Source organism: Parambassis ranga, chromosome 22 (genome assembly GCF_900634625.1).
Source record: "Parambassis ranga chromosome 22, fParRan2.1, whole genome shotgun sequence".
NCBI classification, from domain to species: domain Eukaryota; kingdom Metazoa; phylum Chordata; class Actinopteri; family Ambassidae; genus Parambassis; species Parambassis ranga.
The window spans coordinates 3,558,143-3,571,895 of NC_041042.1; the positions used below are offsets into that span (position 1 = coordinate 3,558,143).

General features: G+C 41.4%; 2 protein-coding genes across 3 annotated transcripts; one reads left to right on the forward strand and one right to left on the reverse strand.

Moving 5' to 3' along the window:
- The first annotated feature begins 661 nt into the window (after positions 1-661).
- Positions 662-4,532, forward strand: rmnd1 (required for meiotic nuclear division 1 homolog). 2 transcript variants are annotated; one of them, XM_028396341.1, is made up of 12 exons: positions 662-825; positions 1,200-1,638; positions 1,722-1,827; positions 1,911-1,986; positions 2,143-2,182; positions 2,282-2,382; positions 2,462-2,568; positions 2,642-2,706; positions 2,852-2,928; positions 3,246-3,366; positions 3,438-3,554; positions 3,633-4,532. In XM_028396341.1, exons 2-12 carry the CDS (start codon positions 1,213-1,215, stop codon positions 3,663-3,665), a joined length of 1,269 nt encoding a protein of 422 aa, XP_028252142.1. In that variant the 5' UTR covers positions 662-825; positions 1,200-1,212; the 3' UTR covers positions 3,666-4,532. The 2 variants fall into 2 exon arrangements, with proteins under 2 accessions (XP_028252142.1, XP_028252141.1); XM_028396340.1 differs by having other exon boundaries at positions 1,195-1,638; positions 3,633-4,529.
- Positions 4,420-13,552, reverse strand: akap12a (A kinase (PRKA) anchor protein 12a). The gene is made up of 5 exons (XM_028396342.1): positions 13,433-13,552; positions 11,833-11,932; positions 9,274-11,601; positions 5,070-9,177; positions 4,420-4,978 (listed from the first exon to the last, which is right to left on the reverse strand). Exons 1-4 carry the CDS (start codon positions 13,550-13,552, stop codon positions 5,093-5,095), a joined length of 6,633 nt encoding a protein of 2,210 aa, XP_028252143.1. The 3' UTR covers positions 4,420-4,978; positions 5,070-5,092.
- Positions 13,553-13,753: the final 201 nt, after the last annotated feature.

Consider the following 13,753-nt stretch of genomic DNA (forward strand, 5'->3'; position numbering starts at 1 on the left):
TCCTGGCAACACTAAACACTGGGTATCCATCCAGGGATGAACCAGAGGGGGTGCTGTAGAAAAAGAGACTTCAAATACAAGATGTTTTTTTTTTTAATCCAAACCTCAAAGAAATGGGCAAGATTTCTAGTCTCAAATTAAATGTAAAGTTAAAAAAAAAATTTAATGTGAATTGGGCAAAGTAAATATCTAAGACAATAGGGAAGCAGGGAGCTGGTGGACATTCATGTGAAGGTCAACTATTGAGTGAATTATATGCCCTGAATTTAGACTCTCAGGCAGCCTTGTCTTCCACACGCTATAGACAGACTAGGGATGCTTACAGTAACATGCTAAGCTTTTCATTAGTTGTCTAATCATGCAAAATACATGAATATAATAGCAAAGACTGCGTTCTGTGGCACCCCTGTGTTTCCTTGTGGCAAGTTAATGGCAAATTTGACTTTTTTCCACATTGCACTCAGGTTAAATTCTGCCTCTACTCGATAAAAGCGCAATAATCTTTACTTGGCGCTAAAATTTCAGTTTTACCCTGATTAAATGTGAAAAGAGAGCGCTTTAAACCTAGGAAACCTCAACCTGCAAGTCAGCACTCGGGGGCTGCACCTACCCCGTGTTGTTACGTCATCCAAAACACGGAAATGAGCGGTAAAAACTTTATTAACACACACCGAACACACCGAACACGCCTCCTTGAGCTGTCATGTCGTTATGTTAACCTTACTGCTCCGTTTTACTTTCACCACTTAACCCCTCCGCTGTTTTCTGACTCACTGAATCATTTTAATACCGACTTGTTTCGTGTCGCTTCTTTTTCACGTACTGGTAAGCTAGCTTGTGGCTAAAGCAATTTGCACACTGACATGCAGCACGTTGACCACCACACATCTACTGTTGCAGTCAAAAGTCAGCGCCTAATGTAGAACTGTAATCGTTGTATGTGTAATTTTCTTATATTTTATTTAAATGCCATCCAGGAGACTAGTAAAGATGTTGCTAACCAATGTAGTCAAGGTCAGCCTTGCTAATTTTGGTCTATATTTTGTGTTTATATTGAATTTAAGGTGTAAAATAAAAGTCGTTGGGTGTGAATGGAATAGTTATCAGACTAACATGTTACCTTATAGAGCTGTGATATTATTGTACATGTTTAAACAGTCTAAACACAACTTGAAGGTGCACTTGTTGTTGTAGCTTAGCTGTCCATGGAAGATGCTTCTCCGGATGTTGTGGTCCAGACTGGGAGCTCATCGGCCTGCAGACAGCAAACCAGTCTGCACCTTTGCCTCAGCCGCTTTCTCCCAGTTTACCCAGCCATGCACGTATGAATCTACACCAAGGACTCACTCTGGTCCATGGATCCTCTCAAAGAACACTCTTTATCAACAGCACATGCACAGAAGTCACCCTGCTATAAGTGGATGTGGATTCAAAAGTCTCAGCAGTGCTCTGTTCACTCAACCCAGGATTCTGAGTAACTGTAGTAGTCGACAGACGTGTTTTTATTCCACCAATGTTGTCAAGTCAGTGTTAAAACCAAGTTTAAAACCACTACCAGTGCTTGGAAAAAGAGCCCCCAAAGGACCACGGACAAAACAACCCTCTCGGGCTAATCAGCCTTCCCTCAAAGAGGACGAGGTGATTCGACCTCATACCAGATTTGTTAACATTAATTTAGTTTTTTGGGTTCTGTTACTAAGCCAGCATGTTTATCTCTGTAGGATATGATGCAGTGTATTGCATTTGCAACAGCAGATCAGTACCATTTGCCAACTCTCTGTCATGACTTGACAAGCCAGGGCTTCCAGGAGGTAGCTTTACCAAGAGGTATGACCGCAGACTTAAACTCATGGATTATAACTCCAGTGTGATGTGAAGCAACTTTTATAATAATCATGTTTTCATTTTAGATGCCTCACATGTTTTGGTGATAAGCACAGATGTGGCTGCAAAACCAGATGACAATGCTCTAATATTTTTCTTCAGGTAGGAGTGAAGTATTTAATCAGTGATGTAAAGGATTATTAAAGTGATTTTACTGTATTATAGGAAGGCAAATTTGTGTGTGACTCAGTAATCTGTGTTCTTTAGCAAGTCTTAAATTAAGTTCCCTGGACTGACTTTCACAATCTTCAATTCCAGGGAAGGCTCAGTAGTTTTCTGGAATGTTGAGGAGAAAATGGTAAATATTGCTATGTGTTGTTATGTCTATATTTACAGCAGCTGTAGTTCTAGTGAACTTTAATTAGTTGGCAATTTAAAAAAATGTTTTTTCTCATAGATGAAAAAGGTTTTGAGAATACTGGAACATCATGAGATCCAGCCTTATGAAGTAGCATTAGTCCACTGGGAAAATGAGGAGATAAACTACACACTTGGAGAGTATGACAGTCTTCATTTGGTTTAGTCGTTCTTTCAGACTCTTGTCTTCCTTCTCAAAATTTAATCTTTTCTTCCTCAGGGGAAATACGCGGCTTGAGCGCGGCAACTTTATGCTGAGTGACGATTTAGATCTGCACGATGCGGTGCTGGAGAAATTTGCATTTTCAAATGCATTATGTTTGTCTGGTGAGAATCTTAACTTTAAAATCAAAGTGATTTTCCACAATGCTGAGCCTAACCTCTGGCTTTGTTTTTCCAGTCAAGCTGGCAATATGGGAGGTGTCATTAGACAACTTTGTAGAGTCAATTCAATCAATTCCAGAGGTACAGTGGACTCCTAACAGAAAGCAGCAAGAAAATATAAATAATTCAATGTGTGTAATGGTTGTTTGTGTGGCAGATGATGCATGTGAAGGGTGTCACTTTAAAACATTAATGCTAATTCCCTGATTTATTTTCCCCCCCACAGACGCTGAAGTCTGGTAAAAGAGTTAAGTTGTCAGCTGCAGAGGTCATGCAGAAGATAGGAGAGCTTTTCACGTTAAGGTAAATTCAGTTTTCTCTAAATAGCAGCTCAGTGTGCAGCTTGATGTGATCAACAAAACCTAATTCTGGCTAACCAGCAAGAAGACCTGAGTAAAAGCAGAAATAGATTTAGGGTCAAACAAGTACTAGGGCCTGTGTTCGCATTGGTAAAACCTCCAACAGTTGAAAGGCATGAAGGTATGCAGAGATCGCTCTCAGCCTGTTTGGTGTTTGATTAACATTTGAGCATATATCCAACTTTAAGTAACTCTACAAGGTATTTTCAGTTGTCATATCTACTTCATCTACTTTATTTTATTCACTTCCTCCCCTCACAGACACTGTATAAACCTGAGGTCCGACCTGCTCCTCACACCTGACTTCTACTGGGATCGAGAAAACCTGGAAAAACTGTATGATAAGACATGTCTGTTCCTCAGCATCAACCGCAGAGTCAAAGTAAATGATATGAGGTGAGAGCCACTTGCCTTATCTTTGACATCGCTTAAAACACATTCTGTGGTTTTTAGGTTGTAAACGAGAAGCTGGAACATTGCACGCAGTTGACCGACCTGATGAGGAGCCACCTGAGTGAGAAGCACAGCCTGAGGCTGGAGTGGATGATAGTCATCCTCATTACCATCGAGGTAACGACCTATAAGTATGCAGCGTTTTTATTAACCTAGAGAAATTTTGACCTTTTTTTTTACTTGTTTTGCTTGCAGGTTATGTTTGAACTTGCTAAAATGATCTTCTAGACTGCTGCTCCAAGATCAAAAGGAAGCTTACAGGTACTCAAACAGTGAAATATGAAACAATCGAAACCATGAAGGGGACCTACACAGTTCTGAATGTCTTAGGCTTCGGCTGCTGAGCATCTTCATTAGATGTTCAGGGCTGTCCTTCATCATACTTGATGTTTACTGCTGTCGACAAAACATTAGTGGGACTTTCAAACCTCTTGGGATTACCTGACTACAGTAATATTCTCCTGACTTTTGAATTTTGTCTCATTACTTCTGTGTCTTGTTTAGTATGCAAGATTGCATTTTGTTAAAGGACGTACGTGACAGATCTCCAACCTCCACCTGTGAGTGCTGTGTTATAGCAAATGCAATAAAGAGTTTATTTTTAAATGTTTGCTGGTTAAAAGAATCAACTAGAGAACTTTCTTTGTTTAATTTGTGCTGCAGTACACAAGCAATAACAAGAGGGTAACGTGTGTTAATTCAAATAAAATAATATTTTATTAATAGAACACTGGTAAATGTATAAATACAAATAAACGTTTAGATTTATATTTTGCATTTAGTCATTAGTTGACATCAGTTTAAGAAGAGTATGTGCAAAAAAAAAAAAAAAGGACACAACAAAACAGCTTGTGACGAGCTTCTCTCATCATGAAAGTGTTATAAGTAAAGCTGCCATGATTGTTTAAGGCGTTGCTGACTACAATTATAAATATAGCATTAATTTATCCTTCCAATATTACCTTTCCTCTGCCATGCTCTCTTCATGCTTTTATTCTCTTATCTTCTCACAATAGAAACTGTTTTCTGAAAAAGCGCATCGTTCATCCTGTGTAAGCAGAACAGTTATTATGTACAAGATAAAATATAATAATACCAAATATTCTTGCTGTATTTAGGGCTGCCTGTTTGTAGATTCTTTGAACATAAATGAAACAAACAATGGATGGAAAACAAATGATGAGCATAGATGTAACATAGTCAAATATCTACATATGATAAAAAAGATTAATTATCTGATTACACACATTATTACTTTTTTTTTTAACCATAAAAGACAATAAAAGAAAAGAATGATCTTACTAATGACATACTATTAAATGTGATTGGACAGACCTGATGTGATTATTAGTCTCGCCACTAAAATCGCACAACATGCCACCTGCCAGGTCATACACCTCTGTCATAATTCACACACCTCAATATTGATAACATACAAGTCCTGTCTAGTTTCACGAGCTGATTTTGGTTCAATATAATGTGAAACAAACAGCGTTTATGGCTTTTTTTTTAAAACCTTGTCTTCCTTTTGATTGTCCAACCTGATCAAAGAAAGAAAACAACAGCAGGTCATTGATTTATTTCACTGTATTACTTAATAAAAAGGGATAAATGATTGAAAATGACACTTACCAGTCAGTGACATTTGCATTGCATTAATCCCAGTCTTCTGCTGTGACAGTTGCAGTTGAAACTTCCGGGTGTTCGAGGGCGACGGCGAAGTCCTCGCTGTCGCTCTCAGCATCGCACAGCCCCTCAGCGCTGTGCGCCTCCTGCTGGTTATCCTCCTCTTCAGTCTTCATATTTGGTGCCATTTCAAACTCATGTTCAGCTTCTACTTTTTCCTCTGCTTTGCTTTCTGCCTGCGATTCTATCGGCTCCTCCATCACAGGAGGGGGCGCCTCTGTTTTCTCCTGAGTCAGGATGTCTTCCTCAGCATCTAACCACACATCCTGGTCAGTTTCCTCCTCAGTTTGTTTAACTGGCTCCTCTTCAGCTTCTTGGTCACAGGTCTCAGAGAGTTCCGGCAGACTCAGGAACACCTCTCTCCTCTCTGTCTGCCTCACTGGTTGAATTATTTCTGCAGCTTGGACATTCGGGGTCACTCTCTCAGTTGATTGGATTTTTTCTACCGTTTCTGCCGTTTCCATGACTTGGATGCCGACATCCAGAAGTACTGGCAGATTTGCAATCACAGCTGTTTCAGTTGAGTCTAAGGCTGGTTCTTGGCTTTCTGTTGCCTGAACGGCGACCTCCGTTAGCTCCACTTGTTTCTCGTTCTCCACTGTTTGTGTTGCATTTGTTAGCCTGACAGTTTCTACCGGTTCTACGGCCTGAATGCCGACCTCAGACACATCAGTATGTTTCACAGGTTCAGTTCTCTCTATCGGAGGTGGTAGGGGTGCTGGTGCCTTTACACCCCCGAACTGTATGTTGAGTTTAAATTCTAAAGAGAGGCTTGAAGGTGACTCTACATTACCAACTGATGAGATGATCCCAGTGTTTTGTGGCACTGCTAATGCAGCATTACTAGGTGTAACGATCTGGTTCTGTGCAGATTGTAGTCCTTGTCTTTCTGTGTCGGTTTCACTGGCTTTCTTCACAGCTAACTGTTGTGTTGTTTCTTGTGCAAGGACGTACATCTCTGATTTTTCAGCTTTAGTTTCCAAATCCTCTTTTTGATCATGGATGAACTCATCTAAAGTTTCTGGGAAATCAGATAACTGCTTAAAACTTTCAGACTCTTGGTTTTCAGTTGTAATTTCATAGTTATCACTGATGGCAGCAGTCACTTCTTCTTGTCCTTCCATGGATGTTTCAGGGCTGTCCTTCATCACCTCATGACCCTCCACTACCTTTGATTCACCTGATTCAACCATCTCACTTTCCTCTGTCACAGCATCCGCTTGTTTTTTGCCTTCTTGTTCCATACTGGCAGCCAGCGGTTCAGGTGCTGTTTCTGGTAAGCTCTCCTTTACATGTTGAGTGACTTCTTGAACAGTCACCTTGTTTTCCTCGTTAGTCACATCTGCCTCGATTTCAGCTGTGGCTGATTGATTTTCCACCTCATCGATGTTTTCTTGATACACGTCTATGACTTCTTTGGTTTCTGTAACTCCTACCTCTATTACTGCGTCGACTATATTCTGAGCTGATTTGATATCTACATCGACTACCTGCACTTGGATTCTGTGATTGTCCTCAAACTCTGCTGCTGGCACGTGCATCATGATGACTGCATTGCCTTCCTCTGCAGTCTCTGTAACACTGTCTTTCACTTCCAGCAGTGTTGCAGTCTCGATTGTCTCTTTGAGCTCTGTCTCACTTACCACTTTGTCTATCATAGGTTCACGAACTTCTGAGGGTTTCTCAATCAAGACATCAGGTATGGCAGCCGAAACATCTTTTAGATTACATGTGATTACTTGTGCAACCACAGCATGTTTGGCTGCAGCAGTCTTTGTCTCAGCTTCTGGAAGTTGGCCAACTTTTTCTCCCTCAGTATTAACTTGCACTGCGCAGAGATGCCCTTCATGTGTGGGCTCATCTGAGACCCCGGCATTGTTTACATGTGGTGCTGGTGTTTCTTCATAGAATACTGTCTTCTCTAACAGTTGAATACTACTTGCTTCTTCATTGACAAAGGAAACCTGAACTGCAGATACTGGTTGTATCTCGTCTACAACTTCAGGGATGCTGTCTTTTACTTCTTGTGCAGCGCTCTCTGTTTTCTGATCCTCATTTATCTCTAAGGCCGGATCCACTTGTGCCACAACTTTGGTTTCAATTTCTTCTGTGACTGATGCAGTCTCTTTTTCAGGAGCTGCTTCTGATGTATCTTCCTGAGCACTGCTTTCCTCAGCACTCTGTGCAGACTTAGTCTCTGCCTCGGGTTCAGTTACATCAGGTTCCACTGGTTCTTCTTCTTTTTCTGATTCAACATTGATCTCTGTTACATGTTTTAGTTCATCTGTTTCCACTGCTGGAATATCCTCAGATATTGCTTCCTTTTCAAGTAACAGAGGGCCTCCTGCTTCTGAATCAGATGTGGCAACTTGTTCAGGTTGTAAAACATCTGGTTCTTCACTGTGTTGAGTTTTGGAAGCATCCTCTGGCTCTACATTGACTCCAGTGGGTACAGTTTCCTCCTCTGGTTCATATTTAACCATTTCTGCTGCTGCTACATCCTCAAGTGTTACTTTCTTTTCAAGTGACTGAGCAGTACCTTCCTCTGAATCTAACACGGCTGAAGGTGCATCTTCTAATACTTCTGAATGGTCAGTTTCAGGAGCATCAGTCAGTGGCTCTTTGTTTTCTGGTTCTGCTGACTGCTTTAATTCATCTGTGTCTATATCAGCTGCAGGAATGCTTTCTGGCAGTGGCACTTCCTTATCATGGTATTGAACGCTGCCCTCTTCAGAGTCTAATGTTTCTGTTACTTCTTGAACTTCATCTTTAGAAGCATCAGTCTCTGGCTCTTTGTTTTCTGGTTCAACAGTTACTTCAGGAGGATGCTCTCCTGCCTCTTCAGGTTCCTCTGTATCAACATCTGTGACTGGAATGTCCTCTGAGAGTGGCACTTCCTTTTCAAGTGATTGAAAGCTGCCCTGTTCAGAATCAAATATTTCTGCTTCCACAGTTTCTGTTACTTCTTGAACTTCTTCTTTAGAAGCATCACTTTGTGGCTCTATGTTTTCTGATTCAACAGTTACTTCGGGGGGGTACTCTTCTGTCTCTTTGGGTTCCTCTGTATCAATATCTGCAACTGGAATGTCCTCTAAGAGTGATTCTTCCTTTTCAAGTGGTTGAACACTGCTCTCTTCTGAGTCTGTGGCTGATTTGACAACTTCCAGTACTTGTATTTCTTCATGTTCAACATCAGTCTGTGGTTCTTTATTTTCTTGCTCATTGGGTTCATCAGTGTCTGCTGTTGGAATGTCCTCTGACAGTGCTGCTTCCTTTTCAAGTGGTTGATCTTCCTCTGAGTCTAATGCAGCGTCTTGTACATCTTCTTGTTCTTCTGTAACTTCATAGTGGTCTTCCTTAGGAGCATCAGTCTGTGGTTCTTTGATTTCTTGCTCAACAGGTACATCCATGCGCTCTATGTCTACTGGTTGAATGTCATCTGACAGTGCTGCTTCCTTTTCAAGTGGTTCACTTTCCTCTGAGTCTAATGTAGCTCCTTGTACTTCTTCTGAGAGATGCTCAGCTGCTGTCTCTTTGAGTTCCTGGGTATCTGTTTCCTCTGGTGGCATATCTTGTGACGGTGGTACTTCTTTTTCAAGTGATTCAACATGAGCCTCCTCTGCACTTATCAGTGCTTCATCTGCCACTAGAGGTGCTTCATCCTCAACCTGAAATTCCTTGCCGATCTGATCCTCCTTTTCTGCCAGAATCCAGAATTCCTGCTTCACATCCGTTGTCTCCTCTGCTTCTGCAGGAGCTAATTCTGCTTCTTGAGAGGCAGCTTTTAAGGTGTCTTTCTCCTGTTGTTCTAGAGAACCTTCTTCTGTGACAACTTTTGCCATCTCTACATCAGTCATTTCTAATTCCTTAATACTTTCCTGCACCTCTAAAACCGTGTGAACTTCATCTACAGCAGTGTCAGCAGTGTCAAACTCCTCAGTTGGAACCTCAGATGCAATTTCTGTTGAAATGGCTTCTTTCATGTCAGATAAACTTTCTGTTTGGGCTGTTGCTGCAAGGTCACTGATTGCATCGATTGCTTCAGTATTTAGGCCTGTTTTAAAGGCGGTTGCATCTGATCCTCTGTGTATTTCTAGAATGTTTGGCTCTTCTTTTATGAACGTTTCATGTATTTGATGGGAGACTGAACAAACTATCCTTTCAGAACTTGGTTCCTCTGTATACACTGGGATTGCCGTTGGGCTTAGGGAGATGGTTTCAGCAACTTGCTGCAGTAAGTACTCCGTGTCCTTCACATCATATTCTGCTGGGACTGGTGTTGTATTGCCAGATGTTTTTGAAGATTCAGATAACTGGGAAACTGCAGACATCATCTCTGTTTCATCTGCTGTGGTAACGTCGGCAGGCTCTGGAGCTGTTACGGCGTCAGATGTGATTTCTTCTGCTATGGTGTCATCTTTATTTCCCTCCTCTGTGGCTGGAGTAGCCATGGTCTCTGTAATGAGGCCTTCTTCTGGAATATCACTGAGTTGCTGATGTTTGCTGATTGATTCTGTAAGGTCATCCGGCTCTTCAGTGGTGATGGGGACTTTAGATACCTCATTTGCTAAAGCTTCATCATCTTGGACTTCTTCTGCTCCTAAATTTTCACACGGCAGGACTGGCTCAGCGGTCTCATCAATGAGGTCCTTCTGGAGTTCAGTGTCTCCTTCTTTTGGTTGGTAACTTTCTACATCTGCCTGTGTTTGTATTTGAACCACCGTCTCTGCTGTGTCGAACTCAGACAGTGGAACCACAGCTGGTGTCTCAGAGTCTTCATCATCTGAAGCTATTTCCCTCTCGGCTTCATCTGAAGACACTTGGTCTTGCTTTTCAGCAGACTTTCTTTTTTTGCGTCCAGGTAGGAGCTTCTTCATAGAAAAGGAGGTCTCATCTTGAGTAACTTCACTATCAGACTGTACAATATCTTTGCTTTCATCCTCATCCTTTGATTTCCTTTTTGGGGTGACAAGTTTTTTGAATGACTTCCATGTTGACCCCCCATCATCCTCTGGAGGACTTCCTGCTTGTTTTGCAGACAAAATGTCTGTCTCATGAACCTCATCAGAACTCTCTGGTGGTGACTCTGCACTCTCTTTAGGTCCACTGTCTTGCTTATTATCATCAATATGAGGGCTTTCGTCCTCAGAGTCCGATGTTTTTCGGCTTCTTCTCTTCCCAGATCCACATAAGACGGCTTCCCATGACACTGAGGAGTCTTTCCTTTTTTTCCCTTCTTCCGTGCTGTGATCTGATATTTGTTCTCCTTCACTTGGTTTCGCTTCTTCTACTTGAGCTGGTATTTGAGTCTCTTCCTGGACCGAAGTGGACTTCTTCACACGCTTTTTAGGAGTCAGAAGTTTTTTGAAGGAGGCCCATGCACTGTCCTCCTCTCTTGCTGTCTCAGTAGGGGGTTGTGCAGGAGTTTCTTCTTTCTGATTCTCAGCAGATTCTGTAGATGACAGGAGCTGATCGGAAACGTGTTCACCAGAGTCGGACGACTTTGCATTGCTGGATTTTCTGCCTTTCTGCCTTTTCTTCTGCTTCTTTAAACTAGATCCTGACAGGAGCTTTTTTAGGGGGCTAGCTTGAACTTTTTCTTTTTCTTGAGAATTCAGAATTTCAGCTGCCTTCTCTTGATCCACAGGCACAGATTTAGCTTTTTCTAGAGAGCTCTCCTCTTTAAGTTCACTTTCATCTAAAGCTGCATCAACACCTGTAGCAGTGTCTTTAGCCTCTTGTTGGTCTTGCACAGTTTCTTCAGTTGCCTCATTTTTCCCCATGTCCAACAGCTCTTTCTCAACCACGTCATCTTCTGTTGACTTCTTTTTCTTTCGTAGACCAGAAAAGATTCCAGTTGTAAAGAACCTTTTCAAAGGAGATTCGATCACCTCTTCCTCAGGACAGGTTGGAGAGGTGGGACGTGGTTCCTCTTCAGGTACTGCCCCCTGCAGTGCATCTTCACCTACAGATGATGTCATTTCGGCCTCTACATTATCAGACTGAACTTCCTCTTTGGTTTCTGTACTTTTCTCCTCTGCGTTTTCTAGAAAGTTGTCTGATGTGACATCGGTCGTTGTCTGGCACGTTGTGGAATCATTATCATGAGCCTCCTGTGCTGTGTTAAAGTCCACATTCTGTTCAGTGTTCTCACTTCTCATTTCCTCTGCAGCCTCTTTGACTTCTTCTTCCGGTTCATTTGATTCTCCTTCAGGCACATTTGTTGGTATTTCAACAGTGGAGCCTCTTTTTACTGTTAGTTTCAGCCCAATGTTGCTGAAAAATCTTTTAAAACTTTCATTGATGTCATTCTGCTTTGCATCCATCTCGATCACTTCCTCTGGTGCTTCTTCATTAGCATCAACTTCATCAGGTAATGTCTTTTCATTAATGTCTGCATTTTCTAATGTTTCTTCTTTTGTGACTCCTTTAAGTGGCTGTTCTGTCTGTTTAATGTCTTCATTTGCACAAAGGATAGCTGAACCAGAAAAGAAATTCATTACTGAAACACACTGATTGCAAGAAAAATCTTTTTGTTATTTACACTATCATGGTCTCACAGGAAAATGTGTTATTTGTTTGTCCATGTGTCTTTCAGAGCTATGTTTGGGTCAGACTTGTAACTTTAGATTTGGTTTTGGTACTTTAAGTTGTGACGGAGTGTGTGTTAAATTTGTTTGGTTGACTGTCAGTGACCGGTGATACCCACCCTCTGCAGCAATGTCATCCTCACAGTGACCATTAATTGCTGCTATAGTGCTGTCTGCTTTCCCATTCAGCTCAGAGATCTGTCCGTTGGTTTTGAGAGGCTGAAACAAAGCACAAAACTGAATGTACCTCTGGTTACATCAGAAATCGTCCTTTCAAATACACACAACAGATGCAGCAAACAAACTATGTGTCAATCAATTTGTGCTTCTACACAAACAAAGCACTTCTCTCTGTGATTATCCTGGGCTCCAAAGTCCTATTTTGTGAACAAATAATACCATGTTGGCCTGTAGCTCACAGTAAACAATCCTAATTGTCTCAATCTCTAAACTGTGAGACAGATTAGTATAGGGGGAAGTCTGATGGGGGGTTAGTGGACAAAAACAACATGCCCATCACATTAATAAATTGGTACAAAAACAGCTGTTTCACCTGCTACAGATACTGTCAGTCAATTCCCACCCCATACAATCACAGGACTGACTTTAATACATTTTTCTCTCATGTGGATGTAAAAAAACAAAAATAACATTATTAAGACTTTATGCCAGGACATAAAGCTTTATAATAGGATTATACCTGATTTTTGCCAGTTTGCAGATCTTCACTGTTTACCTGGCCTGTTTATGGGCTGTGGTCAAGCAGGTCTTTGTTTTCAGTTATCTGAAGCTAATATATATCTGAGTGGCAGAGAACATCTCTGTTCTTGGAGTACCGTCTGTTAGGCAGCTTTGTGCACAGAAGTGACACAGTGTGCCGGTTCTTTAAATCAGATTATTGTAGTATTTATAACTTGCAGCAGTGGCATGTTTTTCCTTCATCCCTCTCTTAAAAATGATGTAATCCTGCAAGGTCAAATATACCATCAAGTCGACATGATATTTAGATTGAAAGGCATCATTAACTTTCTTCAGTTCTATATAAAACAGTACCATCTAATTGACTTCCTGCTCAGCGTGACCTGGTGATGATGCTGTACACAAATAATCAATGTAGCCTTCTGCTGAGTGCTGCAGAGGGGAAATTCCATCTCTCCCATGGGCTTTACTTGGGTTCCTCTAAGAATGAAAGGTCATTATTCCCCCCCATGCAGTTTACTTTTTCATCTACAGTAACTGCAAACCTTCACAACATCACAATAACACTGTAAAACTTTTAGCTTCCATCATCAAACCAACCAAAAGTGCATTTAAAGTGTTTTAAAATAACTTTTTCATTTTTATATCATTTTTTCATTTTTTTTATAAATAAATAAAATATGGCTGAATGTTGCACCTGCACTGCAACATAAGAAAATGAAACCCTGTCTGTTAGTTAATCATTTGATTAATAGCTGCTCTGTGCCTGGATGACTGGATGTGCACACTTTATTGCACTTAAAAAGAGACAAGGCCCTTTATTCTGGTGTTAATGGATGTGTTGGCGTCTGCGCCTCCCTGACAACAACAAATCCCAGCCTCAGCATTTTTTACAGCTGGCAACTAAAAAAAGATCTTTATAACAAATAAATGCGCCTCTTAAGGTTTTAATGCGTAAAGAGGACTGTTGCCAAGTTGATATTTGAATCCATTAAGACTCGTGGAAAGATGAGATGATACCTTGTCTTCGATATTCCCCTCAATTTGAACATCATCCACTTTTCCGCTCTCCTCCTCCTCCGCCGCCGCTGCTGCTGCATCCTTCTTGCCTTCCCGTTGCGCAGACTGAGCGTCTCCCATAATCAGACCTGCAGCGCGTCACTGTCCGGAATGAGCCGCACAAGTAAAGGAAATATCCCCCGCGATGAAAAAGAAAAGCCAGCCGGTATCCCTCCGTGGGACGAGAGGAGACGGTCAGCTCTCAAATGATGCAGCCAGGATGTTGGAAAAACTGTTTCTTTTTAGCTAAACACCTCCCTGCAGGATCACATGAAGCGAGCC